The 16,054-nt window shown below is 40.1% G+C and overlaps 1 protein-coding gene across 26 annotated transcripts in view; it reads right to left on the minus strand.

Annotated features, from left to right (window-relative positions):
• Positions 1-16,054, minus strand: part of DLG2 (discs large MAGUK scaffold protein 2) — a 1,027,745-nt gene that overhangs the window by 90,722 nt on the left and 920,969 nt on the right. For all 26 annotated transcript variants that reach the window (XM_035343430.1, XM_035343450.1, XM_035343455.1 and 23 more), the window contains one exon: positions 12,094-12,208. In XM_035343430.1, coding sequence (XP_035199321.1) covers positions 12,094-12,208 — 115 coding nt within the window. The remainder of the gene's footprint in view (positions 1-12,093; positions 12,209-16,054) is intronic.

A 16,054-nucleotide genomic window follows, 5' to 3' on the forward strand; every position in this document is an offset into this window, starting at 1 on the left:
AATGGAGATAGCAATATGCTGTTGCCTTCCCTATAGACAGTAGTTTTGTATAGCAATAAATATTAAGTGGTGCTAGCAGGCATATTGATAACTATAGCAGCACAATATACTGGGTGAAAGAATTGCATTGTCTGTGAGGTCAATTGAAAAACATGAGAAAAAGAAGTACCATTTATGGAAAGCCTATGAATTTTTCATTATCTTAATTCTTATTTAGTGAGAAGCGTCTGGCAGACTTTACCAAACAGCTCATAGTCTTCTTTTATTTGCTACATTTCTACGTAAGCAAAATAGATAAGAACTTGTAAGAGAAGTGTGGCCCAGTCAGTGTCTATGAGAGGCAAATCTGGAGACATGGCAGAAGGAAGATGCACAAACACACATACATATACACACATACATGTATGCTAATCTCTGACACGTTTTTCCACTCTGTGTGCTCTGAATACAAGGTGCATTCAGAGAGGATCAGATCCCACCTGTCAGAACTATTGATTGTTGCCATACGACCATCCCCTAGAGCAAACTTTGCGAACTATCTGCATCTAAAACAGCATCTATTCAATGCAATGCCAATGAGGCCTGGGAGGTCCCAGTCTTTGTTCCCTGCTGCAGGACTTTGTTCCCTGCTGCAGAACGGGGTAGCAGGGAATGACCAGATGGAGATGTTGAAGAACTCCCTGTGATCCCCATTTTGCTAGGCAATTCTCCAAATGCTTTGCAGGCTTGCTGTAGTTAGTACAGTCATTTCTATTTCTGATATATCTATAAAAAGGTTGGGAAAGCCCACTGATCTCTTCCTCAGCCTCATCACTTAACTTGGTTGGGCTCCCTTCTCACAGGTGGACTGCCTTGCGGTGAGACAAAAGTTCCTCCTCATTTATCTTTATCAGAAGGCTCTTCAAATGAGAATTCCCACTGCTCTGTTCAGCAGGGTTATATTCTGTTTCAACACTGTTGTCAGCTTTCTACCAGTGCAGCTAATTTGGAGAGCCTGGTCTACAGCATCTTTATAACTTTTCAATTTAAGATGCTCAGGTGGAGAACTCTTTAACAGGGGCCAAGCAATCTTATCTCCTTCTTTCACATTGGACACTGCTAACCCCGTACTGTGCCAATGCACATATTTAGATTTCAGACTTTTGACTGTAGTTCCATGAGTTTTTGCTTTGCGTTGAGTTTTCTCTGTGTTCAGGATCTAACTTTCTGTCATGTACTTTTCCAGTTGAGAGCTGCACAAACCCATGGTGTCCTATTATAGCTGTTGACATGGAAACATCATAAGAAACTGTTTGTTGGATTAGACAGCTTTTTCAAATAGAACACACAAAGCTTAAATGCATGTTTTGCTGACTCACTTTCAGCCATTTTAAGCCACAGACAGTTTATCTTCATTGTCACTTCCCCCCCCTCCCCCTCCCCACACTGATGGATCATCTGAGTCTCTGCTTAGAAATGAGGCAGTCTGAAGCTGTGACTATCTTGGTTATAGAAATTTCAAACAAATCCTATTTGCACACATGGCTAAGTTATTCATCATCATCTTCTGGCTTGGAAATGATTCTATCTGACATTTTCCTGCTGGATGAGGTTCTAAACCAGAAAGCAGGCAGTCCCACTAGGGAACAGGAAAGCAGAATATGTGTGCAAGGAAACGCTATTAAAGGAGCTTTTAAGAAAAGAAAAAGGTGTGCTTCTTCTTTGAAGCAGACATTGCCTGTCAAGCACATTACCTGTTCTGGGACATTATTTAAATCACTTATGAAACAGAACAGTAAGGGAAATGGCCAGAAGTATGTACTGTTACTTACTTCTTCTGAAGCTGCTAGTAGAAAAGCTGCTTCAGCAGGCATTAATAATTCAGCACTAAGGACGTGATTTCAGATCTCAACCAGCTATTTCACATCTAACAAGTTTTACTGATAATGTAAAGATAAGATGAATTAGACAAGAAACACTTTGATAAAGAGCTGCTTTATATTCTGAGCTTTAAGAAGAGCTTGTTATCTGAGATTACTTTAGGCTGCAGTTTATTCACAAAGGGCTCAGTCCTTCGAGGTGCTCAGTACCACTTGCATTAGCTCGTAATTTTGAACAGAGTTTAACAATTTGCATAGCCACAGACATATACAGATAAATCTGTTTTTCATCCATTTTTGACACAACTGGAGAATCACCCCTTGGTGACAGGGTTTCTGGGTTGTTGGTTTACCTCACAGCTAGGAATTGTGCATTAGGCTGGGGGGTTGCATGGTCTCTCTGGGTGGCAGCAGCAACACAACCCTGCAGGTGCCCAGCATCTCTGTGACCTCATGCGGGATGCCAGGGGTCACCAGACAGCATCCTGAATTTCAGAGAAGACAGCGTGGGTGAGTTGGTGGGCAAGAAGTATGTGAGATGCAGGACCACATCTCAGGAGGAAATCAGCTGGGTTTATTTCACACCAGTTACCTAAGAGTAGTAGGTCTGATAAACATGAAGATATGAAGGAGAGAGCTGATGTCAAGCCAAGGTGAGGCTGTTTTGACTGATTTGCTTACATGTTCGTTTTTCACTCTCCATTAACCTCTTTTTTTTTTTTTGTCTCTGAAATATTATTAAAAATTGCAAACTAACCTCTTTTTTCCCTAACTGTTCATTAGTATCAATACTGCAAAATACTAAGAAATATAGTGTCAGGAAAAACTACAGCAGTTTTTAAGGTGGGTGATAGTTTCAACTGACAATATATAAAATGCATTGATTTTCATAGTCCTAGGACTTAGGTGAGGCATATTGTTATATTTACAGCATCACATTTCAGGGCTTATTTTAGCACCAAAATGCAATTACAATATAAGCCTGAAGGCTTTTGAATTGTGAATACTCTAAGATTAATAATTCTCAGGTCCATCTTTCAGCTGAGAGTGATAACACTCTCTAAACATATCTGAACAGCAGGAGACACTTCTTTACAGTGTAGGTGGCTTTACAGTCACAGGCTGCCCAGAGAGGCTGTTCAGTCTCCTCCTTGGAGATCTCCAAAAGCCACCTGGATGTGGTCCTGGGCAGCCTGCTCTGGGTGTCCCTGTTTGAGAAGGCATGTGACCAGATGGACCCAGAGATGCCTTCCAACCTCACCCATTCTGTGATTCTGTGAATGTAGCTGTGTGTTTTAGTTCAGGCACTTCAGTAAGGATCTATGAAAACCTCACGGGCATAATTCACAGAACTGAAAAATGCCTACAGCTCCCACTGATATCCATGAGAGGTCACCTCAGTAAAATCAGCCTGAATGCAGACATTCCTTGTTCTCAATTTTTAGTTGATAATATATATATATATATCTTGTGAAAAGTCTGTACTTAGTGCTGTGGGATGAGGAACACAGTTGTTTTTGTAAACACCAAAACAGTGATCCTCCATAAGCAGACTGAGGTTCGTAAGAAAACATAGCTGGATACTAGATTTGGTCTCATTTTCCTACTTATTTTTACACATAGGTTATGTGAGCCAAATACTAAACATGAATTTCAAAGTAGTAAATAATCTCTGTATTGGATGTATTGTCTGTTGTATCATCAGGTGACCTCATCTTTCTATCCTTCATTTTTCTCTGCTCCTCAGCACCTCTGATAATTAATAAAGAGCTGAGTGAATTCAGTTTCACTGCTTCAGCTCGTGAACATCCACCTGGGGAAAGGATCATTGGTTCTATGTCCAAGTGGATGCCAGCGATAAGCAGTGTCCCTCTGAAGTCCGTCTTGGGACTGGTACTGTTGGGTATCTCTATCAACAACATACACGTTGGGATCAAATGCACCCTCAGCGGGTTTGCAGAAGATACCAAGCTGAGTGGTGCAGTCAATATAACATAAGGAAGGGATGCTGTCCAAAGGGACCTGGACAGGCTGAAGAAGTGGGCCCATGTGAACCTAATGAGGTTACAAGGCCAAGTGCAAGGTGCCCCACCTGGGCTGGGGCAATCCTGGACGTGAGTACAAACTGGGCGAAAAGCTCATTGAGACAGCGCTGCAGAGGACTTGGGAGTTCTGGTGGATGAAAAACTTGACATGAGCCAGCAGTGCATGCTTACAACCCAGAAGACCAACTGCATCCTGGGCTGCATCAACAGAGGAGTGGCCAGCAGGTCAAGGGAGGTGATTGTCCCCTTCTGCTCTGCCCTCGTGAGGCCCCACCTGGAATGCTGCATTCAGCTCTGGGGCACCCAGCATAGGAAAGATGTGGACCTGTTAGAGTGGGTCCAGAGGAGGGCCACAATGAAGATCAGGGGGCTGGAGCACCTCTCCTGTGAAGAGAAGCTGAGAGAGCTGGTGGTCAGCTGGTGGTTCAGTCTGAAGAAGAGAAGGCTCCAGAGAAAACCTCATTGTACTTTCAGTACTTAAATGGAGGCTTATAAAAAAGATGGAAAGTGACTTTTCACTCAGGCAGATAATGACAGGACAAAGGGGAATTGTTTTGAACTAGAAGAGGAGAGATTGAGAATAGATGTTAGGATGAAATTCTTCACTGTAAGAGTGGTGAGGCACTGGAACAGGTTGTCCGTAGAGGTTGTGGATGCCCCATCCCTGGAGGTGTTCAAGGGTAGGCTGGATGGGGCTTTGGCAGCTTGGGCTGATGGGAGGTGTCCCTGCACATGGCAGGGGAGTTGGAACTGGGTAGGCTTTAAGGTCCATTCTGTCTACAATCATTCTACATGTCTAAATCATTCTACATGTCTAAATCATTCTACAGTTTCTCAAGCATGCAGGGTGACCCTCCATGCTTTGAAAAATAGACATTTGCACCATCTCCTTGGTTCTGACTCTAAGCATTGCTCACTGAAACCAGCGAAAATGCTCACTTCTGCCAACAAGATCTGAAAACCCTATATTCAGAGAAAGAACAGCTAAAATGCAGTAATTGAATATTAAGAAACTCATACAAAACCAGCACACTCCCCTATTGGGTAGTAACTCCCCTACTGGGTTTCAATTTTCCAGTCTGAAATGGCATTTCAAGTGCAACAACCCATTCACAAGTGTAGGTTTTGTGAGTACCTATCTGACCATTTCTAAACATGTCTGCTAAAGACTATCAAAAGAAACCCAGCTTTTTGTACTATGCCATTTAGCAGATTTTCCAAATGCAGTTTTCTGCTTTCTGCTACCATTTGGACCACTCAGTTGCCTAAGAATAATCCAAGGTGAGTGAACAAACCGTACTAAAATTTCAATTCCCCTCACTTACCTTTCAATAAAGAGAATTCTAATAGTTTCTGTCATGCCATTCAAGTACAGGCACGGCTCTGTAAGCTCTAGCTATTTCTCTCTTAAAAGCAAACAATAATACTGAGGGGCCAAACTCACATTTAGTCTCCAGAAATTTAGACTGACCTACAGTGTTCTGAAGCCTGAGATGTGCAGTGTGATGCCACTGGTGGACAATGGTCTTTGTGGGTCCCCTCTGACTTGGGATATTTAATGAATCGTAAACTTACCCAGCTTGAGGACCATGCACTGAACATAGGTCTATCATCAAACACTCTCAACAGAACTAATAAAAGTGGCAAATAAATATAGACAGAATTCTTGGGGATAAGAACATGTAGAGCAAACCAGACTACTTTCAAAGCTACATTGCAGTAACTTACTCAAACACACAGCAGAAAAAGTCACAGAACAAACAGCCATAGAGCCTGATGTTACCACTTCTACAAGGTACACATATGCACACTGTGCATGTGTGAGTGTGTCTGTGTGTGGCCGTGTGGGTGTTGCTCAGGTCTCACAGCTTTAAGTGACTGTAATATAGATGTTTACAACTCAGCTAATCACCTGAGGCTCCATCCACTCAACTGTGAGAAACAGACATTTTTAGGGCATGACGTGCCTGAGCAATTTTAGATGTCTACTTCCGAATTAGATGAATTGTACTCTGAAAGTGCCAAAAGCATTCCACTGACTCTAGAGGGAGACTAAGCAACTAGCTTAAATGAAGACCATGTACATGTGGTTATAACATATTTAACACTAACTCATCTCTATATAGATATTTATATATATTATGTCTCACTGCAATAGATAGGTGTGACCATTTCATACCTCTGCTGTTTTGCTGCTTCCCTCAGCAACTCCTTCCAAAAAAACAAAAAAAAGAAAAAAAAAATTAAATCTTTATCACATTTCTCCTTCTAGATCTACGGAGTTGAGCTTTCTATCACCCATGCTGACATCGTCACAAGTTCAGATTTCACCACCAGGATGTCTCCACAGCTTGCATTTATCATGTTGATGTCAGACTGCTCTTATCACAGCCTGCTGTGCAGTGTTCCCAGGAGAGTTTAGCCCATGGAACCTTGATCTGATACTCAGTGGCCTATGGGGGTTCACTGTCTCCAAACTGACAGGGAGATTGAAGGGTGGCTGTAACAGACATTACATAAAACCAGCCCCGCATGCCACATGGGATCTTAACAAACTGCTTCAGCCAAAGTCTTCAGTTGTAACTCAGCAAAGTTCCGAAGTCAGAATTTCTGTGATTTGTTGGTAATCAAGTCTCTCAAAGCTATCATGCTGATTCCTAAGAAGCTCAGGAAATGCACATAAAGGTGTCTAAGACCTAACAGGGAATTTATTGTGCTGGAAATTGGAAGTTGGAAATTGGAGTAAACATCCCAAAGTGTCTCAGACTTGACTTCCTTTCAGCTGTTGTTAAGTTGCTATGGCAAATCTTCAGATTCTGTTCCTTAGGGCTCAATGGAAATGAACCAGAACACAATCATTTTTAACACATAATGCTTTGTGTATTGTGAATGCTTTGTGAATGTACAGCACATTCCTATCAGAGCTACAAAATGTTTAGCATTAATTCCAGCTAGGAGAAATTCCAGCTACCAATATTACATCTGGATCCAGCCCTGTCCCAGCTCCAATTTCCACACCCACCTTTACACCTAAGTGTACAACTTGCGTTGCACTGATATATTTCAAAGTAGTGCTGAAGTTGAAATATCTGCATTTCAGTGATCTTGATCAGTCTGTCAATATAAGACAACAAGTAGCCATGATTATGTGCACTGATTTTTAGTCACTGATGATATCAAACAGATTTTAAACAATAAAGTAACAATTGAAGGACTGGGGTGTCTATAAAGCTTTTGAGTTGCTACTCTTGAGAGACAGCAACACCAAAGCACCTGTTTGTGGCTTTGGGCCATTGGAATTTTTAATTATAAACGTTATTTCAGAAGCTGTCTAGTTTGAATAAAGATTAAAACGCATTGTGGCTGTTTATTCTAAGCTTATCTGATTATTTTTCATCTGTAAATCAACCAAACAACTTAAGAAAGCAGTTCTTAGGTGCCAGGTGATTCCTTTAAATGCTTTCCTTTGTACATCCAGCGGCAATAAAATATGCATTACTGAAGTATCTATTTTTATGGTCAGAAATCTAGCACAAGTACTTTAAGTTCAGAAGAAAACTAGAAAATCAGCTGAACAAAAACCCTTCATAATGTTTAAGCTCTCAGTTTCCTCCAAAGCTGTATAATTTTATACTAAAATGTCAATGGCTGCTTGCATTCACCAAATTTTGTAAAGTACTGTATTTCCCTAAGGCTTAACTCTTCTGTCTTGGTTTTGGCTGGGATAGAGTTAATTTACTTCCTGGTAGCTGGTATGGTTCTGTGCTTTGTGTTTAGGATGAGAATAATACTGATAACACACTAAAGTTTATCTGTCGCAGAGCAGTGCTTGCACAGAGCCAAGGACATTCAGCTTTTGGTGTTGCCCTGCCAGTGAGGTACCTGGGGGTGCACAAGGAGCTGGGAGAGGACACAGGCAGGAGTTGACCCAGACTGGCCACAGGGATGCCTCATACCATGTGGTGTCATGATGAACAATAAATATGGGGGTCGTTGACTGGGGGGCAGCTGCTGTTGGGTGTCTGGTTGGGCATTGGTCAGTGGGTGATGAGCAATGCATTGTACATCACCTGTTTTGTACAACCTTTTATCATAATTATTATTTCCTTTCCTTTTCCATCCTATTAAACTGTGTTTATCTCAATCAGGAGTTTTACTCTTTTTTTGTGATTCTCTCCACAATACCAATTTGAGGTTGAGGTGGGTGTGAGCGAACAGCTGTGTAGTGCTTAGCTGCCTGCTGGGTTAAACCACAGCACCTTCAAAAGGCTGTCATGTCTTTACATTAAATAATGTCATCTAGCATTTCCTAAGAGTTCTCACAAGCTGGCTGAAAAATTCAGCTATGGATCTGGATCTACAAGGACAAAAGAAAGCACATATCTATTTCAAAACAACCAAATATATAGTTCTACAAGAACAGATTTTAAAAGTGTAATACAAAAAAAAAAAACAAAACCAAAACCAAAACAAACAAACAAACAACAAAAAAACCTGTGTATATAGCACAGCACAGCACTTAGCTGGTGAAAGGGTTGTCTCCTTTCCTCATTAATCATGAGCTGATAGATGAATCCCATTGAATTGAAAAGAGGAATGAAAATGGAATGTTTTAGCTTCTCATTTCAGTTATTGAATTCAAATTAAATTCATTTACAGCAGTAACAAATAAATTCTAAATAACAGAATTTGCTATTTTTCACATGCATTCTCTCACTTTTTGCTTTTTGTATTTTTTTTTCTCATTGGAGATATTGGCAAAGAGGATGTGAGCTCCTAAAAGAGTTAACAGCATGTCCCACTGCTCAGTCCTCCCCTGAAGTCTCTTATGCTTTGCTGTTAGTGGTGTGACCTTTCTGAAAACATCCCAGAGACATAGGTTATGATACAAAAGGAACAGTAAGTATTGAAAAAAAGTTTTCAGAAAATTCATGGAAAATATTCTAGGAGGCATCAGAAAGTCTTAAGACAGACTGAGATAAATAAATAAATAAATAAGAAACACAAAATAATGCACAGAAAAAAAAAGACCATGTCAGAGCTACAAAATTTATCTTGAATAAATCATTCTCAATTGTTTTCCTGATGTAGTATATACATTGCTTAAATGTGACTTTTAATTGCTTTCATCCAACTTGTTCTAGTCCTATATTCAAACCATTATTTCCACATTAAGTTCTCACCTCACTTCATTTAATATAACTACTTTTATATGTCTTAATTAAAGCTACTGTGCTGTTACAGTAGGGGGCTGCATTGCCCCCTAGATACAGATGTAGAAACATACACTTCTGTGGAGAGAATAATTCTAAAGTAGATGTCTAGACAGGTTAGATGAATAAGATGCATGCAGATTCCCTCCTTGGAGATGTCCTTCTCTTTCCATCTAAAGAGAGCCTCAGAGTGACTAGCTAAGATATAGAAGAAAGCTCTGGTCATTAAAAGTTAGGAGAAACATAATGAACAGTGTGAATATGTTGCTTGCATAGTGGACAGCAAGCAAACAAAATGCTGGATATAAAAATGATTTTATTGGTGTGTCACTTTTTTGAAGAGGATTCTGAGACAGCAGTGAGACTGATGGCAGGTGGCTGCACACTGAGATGGGTTTTCTTACAACAGCATAAGCCAGAGGATGGTGGGAGTGGGGGAAATCAGAGATTGTGAAGTAAGTAAGAAAAACCTACACTTAATGAACCCTGCATCCACTGGGAAATCTCCTCACAGAGCTTTGCTTTTTCTCATCCTCTTTTATTTTGGCTTTACAACGCGCAGATTATTATATGCATTTTCTGTTGTTACAACGTATGTAGAGCTTAATTTTATTTCCTTGCACTGGAATTTGCTTTGATTAAACTCTCTGTCTAAAAAATGACTATGCTTGTATTCAGTGAAGGACAGGAAAATCATTAAACACCAAAGAGGGGAAAACAGAAAACCTGACTTGGCTTTACAGCTACAGAATTGCAACATATGGTAATTTACCTCTAGTTCTTTTGCAGACGCTGGCCAGAATAATCGACTGAAATAGAAATGTCATGGATTGTAAGAATACCAAAATATAGTGAATCCTAGACTTTTTACAGGGGTTGCTAGCTGTAAAGAGTTTACGCATAAAGTGCCCTAAAAATTTCAGTCTCAGAAAACAAGCACATTTCCCAACCCACATTTATTTTTTTTCACAGTACTTGATGTAGACATAAGGTACCTTTGTAATTAGTGTATGATTTGAACTAACAGTGCCTAACACAATGCTCCAGGCACTGCTGCACTACAAACACATTATAATAATACGCAAAATACAGAGCTTCTCAAGCAGACTTCTCAGAGTTGGACACAGCCAATTGTGTAGGTTTGACTGCACAAATTCATGTTAATAAAAGAGACTGAGGCTTTTGAGGTTTTCTGCTTGAGAGGTTTAGGGTATTTTTATTTATTTATTTATTTATTTTTTGGAACAAGTCTGGAATAAAAGAACAGATTTTACATTTATGGTTTGGGAAGTGATATTTAGATATGTGGCTAAGACATCAAAGATTCCTGCAGTGAAGCACCAGGGCATATCAGCTTAGTGAGACAGACCACATCCAGAATTCATGAACTAGGAGAAAGCCAGGCTCATCAGTGCACACAGAGCAACACTGTACAGAGGAACCAGGCTACTCCAGATGCAGCAGAGATTTATTAGCTTGGCTCTGTGTGCAAGATAATAAGCCCTGGTTCTCAGCAGGGCTTAGCAGGTCAATGCTGATACAGGCGTAATTGAGCTTTGCTGCAGCTCAAACCAGTAAGTTATTCGGGATCCCACATTAGACACTTATATATACACTTGAATTGACTTGTGGTTGCTGGCTTTGGTTTCTTGCACTGTTCTTCCTTACATTTTGAGGTCTGGCTTACCACAAAGCAAAGTAAGCTTAGATATGTACCTACATGCCCAATGACTGTAGCTTTTCTTAAAATGCAATTTCAAGGAGTTGACCAAAACTCTTAACTACAAACTCACTTGTTGTTGGGTCTGGAAAATACCCACTGCATGATGCTTCCAACCTGATCTTGTCCAATAGCCCTCTGGTAACAGCATTTTAGTCTTTGCCCTTTCTGGCAACAGTACCAATTAGTGCTTAATGTGGTTGCTGTCCACTAGAATAAGACCATCAGTGCTAACATTTTTTTTCCTTCCGTGTTACTTTATCCCTTCATGCTGAGGGCATAATGACAAAATGGAGAATTTAGCCTTAATTGGATCTCTGCAATGTTATCACCTGAATTAGCTCCCCCATGAATAATTATCACTGCCTGGAGGCTGACAAATTACTTCCCTCTACTTCATGATTGTCAGAAATTTCAAATTATATGCTGAGCATGAGGAAAAAAAGTAAAAATGAGAAGCCTAGAGAAGCATAATTATTAAGACTATTAAGATATTTGGCACAGAGTCCCATAGTCTCCTGAAGTCCCAAAAGGCATGAGTGACAGCAAGAACTTTGCTAGGGCTAATTGGGTGACTCCCAGTCTCACAGGCAGCAGTGACTATGGCAATAAACTTACACAGTCCAAGCAAAACTTGTAGCAGTCCGCTACTACACCTGGCTTACAGTTTGGCAGTTTTTATGCTATTCACTACCCCATTTAAGCTACCTACATTTGCTTGTTTAGGGTCTCATCTGCATATTTGATCTTGCTGGGTAGATGGTAAATTTGTTGCAGTGTGGACTGATAAGGGGTACACGTGCAAGAGGAGAGCAGTAGACTGTCCCATATTTAGAATAGCATATAATAGTCCTTGTTTTGTGAGAATGTGTTGTGGAAAAATTGCTCTTTATAAGAACAATCATTCTATGTCTGGGCGAGGCCTCACGCAGAAATGCCAGGCATCACTACACCACAAAATCCATCTCAGATATCAAAGAGCTGACAACTGGTAAGAAATCTTCATCTCATAAAACTGAATCACTATAAAAGTACAATGCTCTTTGAAAACAACTTGAAATGACAGGATTAAGCAATAGGGCCTTATCAATTTTCACATTAATGATGCTGTGCTTGTAAGATTGATGCATTTCTCAATTCAATTCAGTTCAGTTCCTCAAAGTTCTTTCACCACCCAGCTGAACCCACAACATAAAAGTCAGGCACAGACCAGGTAGCTGGTGACATATTCCCAGGAGAATGCTCTCCCTACTCACCTGACATACAGTGACCTCTTCTGATTAGTCCTCAGGGAGCCAGACCCAGAACTCATGCTGTGATTCATCATCTGCTCACGCAGGTCATGGATTTTTGCCTCAAACCGAGCGTACTCTAAGGAGATTAAAAAAAAAAAAAAAAAAAAAGAGAGAGAGAGAATGAAGATATTTTAGTTTTCTTGACCTATATAATCATTAAGGCTGCTGAATGTAAATGAATATTAAATTAATGAGTGTAAGGCATGTCCTGAAAATTGAGGTCTAATAGAACCTCAGATTAACATATTATCTTAGGTAAATATATGACCTCTTTATTGCAGTAGTTGAACATTTCAACACTTTCCACAGTGACTGTGCAGTCCCTCAGATAGCTAGACACTCCTTCTTGCAGTTTAAGAAAAGGAAATAAGCTTTAAAATGTGTTATCAGATACCATACATTCTGCAAAAAGGATGCTGAAAGCAGGCCTCCACTATATCATTCCTCCTTCCAAACAATAAGATACCTTGGTAGGGGCAATGGGATGATGTACTAATGACTTATATCAAGGAATCACAGAATGGTTTGGGTTGGAAGGGACCTTAAAGTCCATTCACATCCAACCCCCTGCCATAGGCAGGGACACCTCCCACCAGGCCAGATTGCTCAAAGCCCCATCCAGCCCGGCCTTGAACACTTCCAGGAATGTGGCAACCTGTTCCAGTGTCTCACCAACCTCTGAGTGAAGAATTTCTTCCTCATATCTAATCTAAATCTCCCCTCTTGTAGTTTAAAACTATTCCCCCTTGTCCCATCACTTTCTGCCCATGTAAAAAGTCACTCTCCAGCCAAGCATTTAGTGTAAAATCCCACTGAACTGAAGGAGATATATCAAAGTCTATCCCCGAAAGAGCTGTGAGATTCCTGTGTGAGCAATAAGCCACCTTATTAACGCAGCCCATTGAGGACCAAAACTGCTAAAACTCTCAGTATAAGCAAACAAATCATTACTGTGCATTTACAAACTATTGGTGGAGCCATAACTGGGTCTTAAGTGTGGGTGATCCCATAAACTCCAGACCTGTTTAGCTGTGTAAAGATGGCCTACAATGACCTCTCACATAATTTTCTCCTTCATAGCTCTTTTGGCAGCTTTATAAAACATGGTGACCTGCTGACTAGTAACATGGGGTATGGCTGGGACAAGGGTTCATTTGGTGAGGCTCCTCTCTGAAAGGACACGTTCCTCTTACAGCCTGGCCAACAGTTCATCCTGCCAGAGCGTTCCCCCTGCTCATCTGGCCTAATGTGCTCAGTTTTGGGTTGGATTAGGAAAAGCTGAAGTTTTGGGAACAATCTTTAACTCCTTGAAACCAACAATGTAAAGTCAATACTTAAGCAAGAGTTGTAATTCAAGCCCAAATTGGGAAATCTACCAATGTGAGATACAAAGCTAACTTGAGGGGGTGGACAAAAAACATTTCAGTGAGTCAGTGACACTTTGAAGAGTAAGATGTTGCAGACTGATGCCAGTGAAAAGATTATGTTCACTGCACTCCAATGTTTTATTTTACAGCCTGCTTCAGAAGGAGGATATACAATTCCTCACAGCAAGTCTGGAGCAGAAGCAAAAACAGCATGCAAGGTTTCCTCCCGTAAGGGATGGAGGTACATCTCATCAGGTCACAACTCCTTTCAGTTTAAGCAAACAAATCGTTACTGTGCATTTACAAACTATTGGTCTGCTGTTTGTTGCTGTTTGAGCTATGTGAGAATGCTGTAATACAACAATATTCTCATTTTCTCCTAGCAGATATCTCAGCATTATTTTTGTTTGATCATTTGTTGTTCACACTGGCTCTGTTCCCAGAATGTCTAGATGTTTTGCAGCAATAACTAATTCATTTTATTCAGTGCCCTTTTCATTGGATAATAACATCTGACCTTTCCAAGATCCCACGTTTTGCACAGATGCTAGCTACCTTCAAACTGGCTTACCAGAGTGGTTTAATTTGGGTTTGTGTTTATTTGTTTGTTCGTTTTGTTTGTTTCCCTTCTTCCGATGATGAATTTTAACTCCCTCTCCATTGAGCTTATTTGGCATTGCCTACTGATTTTTTAAGTGACAGTGGCTACTTTGCCAATCAGCTGGGAAGTGCTGCTGTGTTATATGGCTCTTCAATCTTCCCACGTACCTGTGACTTCACTGACTGCAGCTGAAATCCCGCATGTCAGGAGAAGAGACACTCTTACATGCAGACTGTATTTCAAATTTATTCTTTAGATTGTTTCTTGGTATTTCTTTCACCTACAGCACATCTTTAAACTTCTCAGTGATTTAAAAGCCCAAATCCTCAAAGGAACTAAGGCTCCTACAAACCTGTGTTGCTTTGTAAAGTGGGGTTTAGTTTTGAGATATTTATCCCAGTATAGGATTTAAGTTTGCTCTATGTGAGTCATATTTGTTCTACTTGCCTGCTCTAAAATTTATTTAGTAAATAATCATCTTCCAAGCAGGGCTTTGTTTAACTTCTGTTTCATTATAACAGAATTTAACATTTCTTCTTGGCAAACAGGAAAGGTGATCTTAAAAAGAAAGAGCCCTCATTTCCTTTCCTCACACAATGTCGGTCCATTGCATACAGACAAAATACTATGATTTCAGGGTTCTTACTAGGTCTGTGTCATGTGCTGGATACATGGAATAAGACAGTAAACACATACTACAATTCAGTCTCTTTGATGTTGTATACCTGGATGAGGCCAAGGATCTGAATGATTTGCATCAGAGCAGCTGCAATGGCAGCTTTCCCTTTAATAAACAACCACGTCCCAGGCAGACTCTGTATGTGAGGTGTGGGAGTGCCTCACAGATTTAGACACCAATCTGGAAAGTGAGAAGAGAGGACTGAAAATCTGACTCTCTAGCACAGCATCAGCTATTTGCAACTCCAACACTTCACATAAGACACCCAGATGACTATGGGTTGGTCAGATGATGTTATTACATTTTATGTTCTATTTTGCAAGGGCATTTGGAATTTAACTGATTTTACCTGACTATAAATTTGTTCTGAATTAAATGATATCTCTGTTTTCAGAAGACATTCTGAAACCACAACACATCTTAAAATTCCTCTATTAAGGGTGTAGTGGAAATACATGGTTCAGGGTACTGCTCTCTGCTTCATTAAGAAATCCTAAAGTATGAATGATAATTCTGTTTCCTTGTGATCCTGAGATTTTTTTTTTCCTTTGAATTGAAATACATAGATAATTTGAAAATTACCAAATTTATGGGTCCACATTTTTCCAAAGTACCTTCTTCATATTTGGTGCATCAAAATAATAATAATAATAATAAATACAGAAATGTACAATTTCCCCATTTCTCCCAACAAATTCTTGGACCAAAAATTGAAAGGCCATCAATGCAGGTAATATTTAACCCAGCTCAGATCGGCTTCTTTAATCTCAGTCCTTGCACTTATTTTACTGATGCCTAGATACTACAGCGACTGCTGCATTTGAAATGTGAATAGAAAATGAAAGAGTGATGATCCATTTCTGCTCTCGGAACTGCCATGGTAGTCCTTCCCACTGGGAAAAAGCCCTTTCTTCTTAGCATTTCTTAATATATGAGGTCATATGAGAGGAGCTGTTTCCTAATAGCTTTGCATTTGTTAGGTGCGAGCAAGTGGCAGTGCTAAAGTCTAGAAAAACACTTCATGCTTCCTTCAAACTCAGCACTGAATCTAAATAATATACTTCAAAGGTTCCTACACAATTAAAAGGGCACTAAGGTTGTGGCATACTGACAAGAAATGCAGTTAAGGCTGATTCACTAATTTCGTGCCCTTTCAAGAAAGGGAGAACAAAGAATGTATTGCTGCCAGAGTGCATCATTAGTGAAATATGCCAGATTTTTACTTACCAAAATCCATCTGCAAAGGTCCTACCCATTGCCTGAATCACTAATGAT

This window comes from Oxyura jamaicensis, chromosome 1 (assembly GCF_011077185.1).
Source record: "Oxyura jamaicensis isolate SHBP4307 breed ruddy duck chromosome 1, BPBGC_Ojam_1.0, whole genome shotgun sequence".
NCBI lineage: Eukaryota > Metazoa > Chordata > Aves > Anseriformes > Anatidae > Oxyura > Oxyura jamaicensis.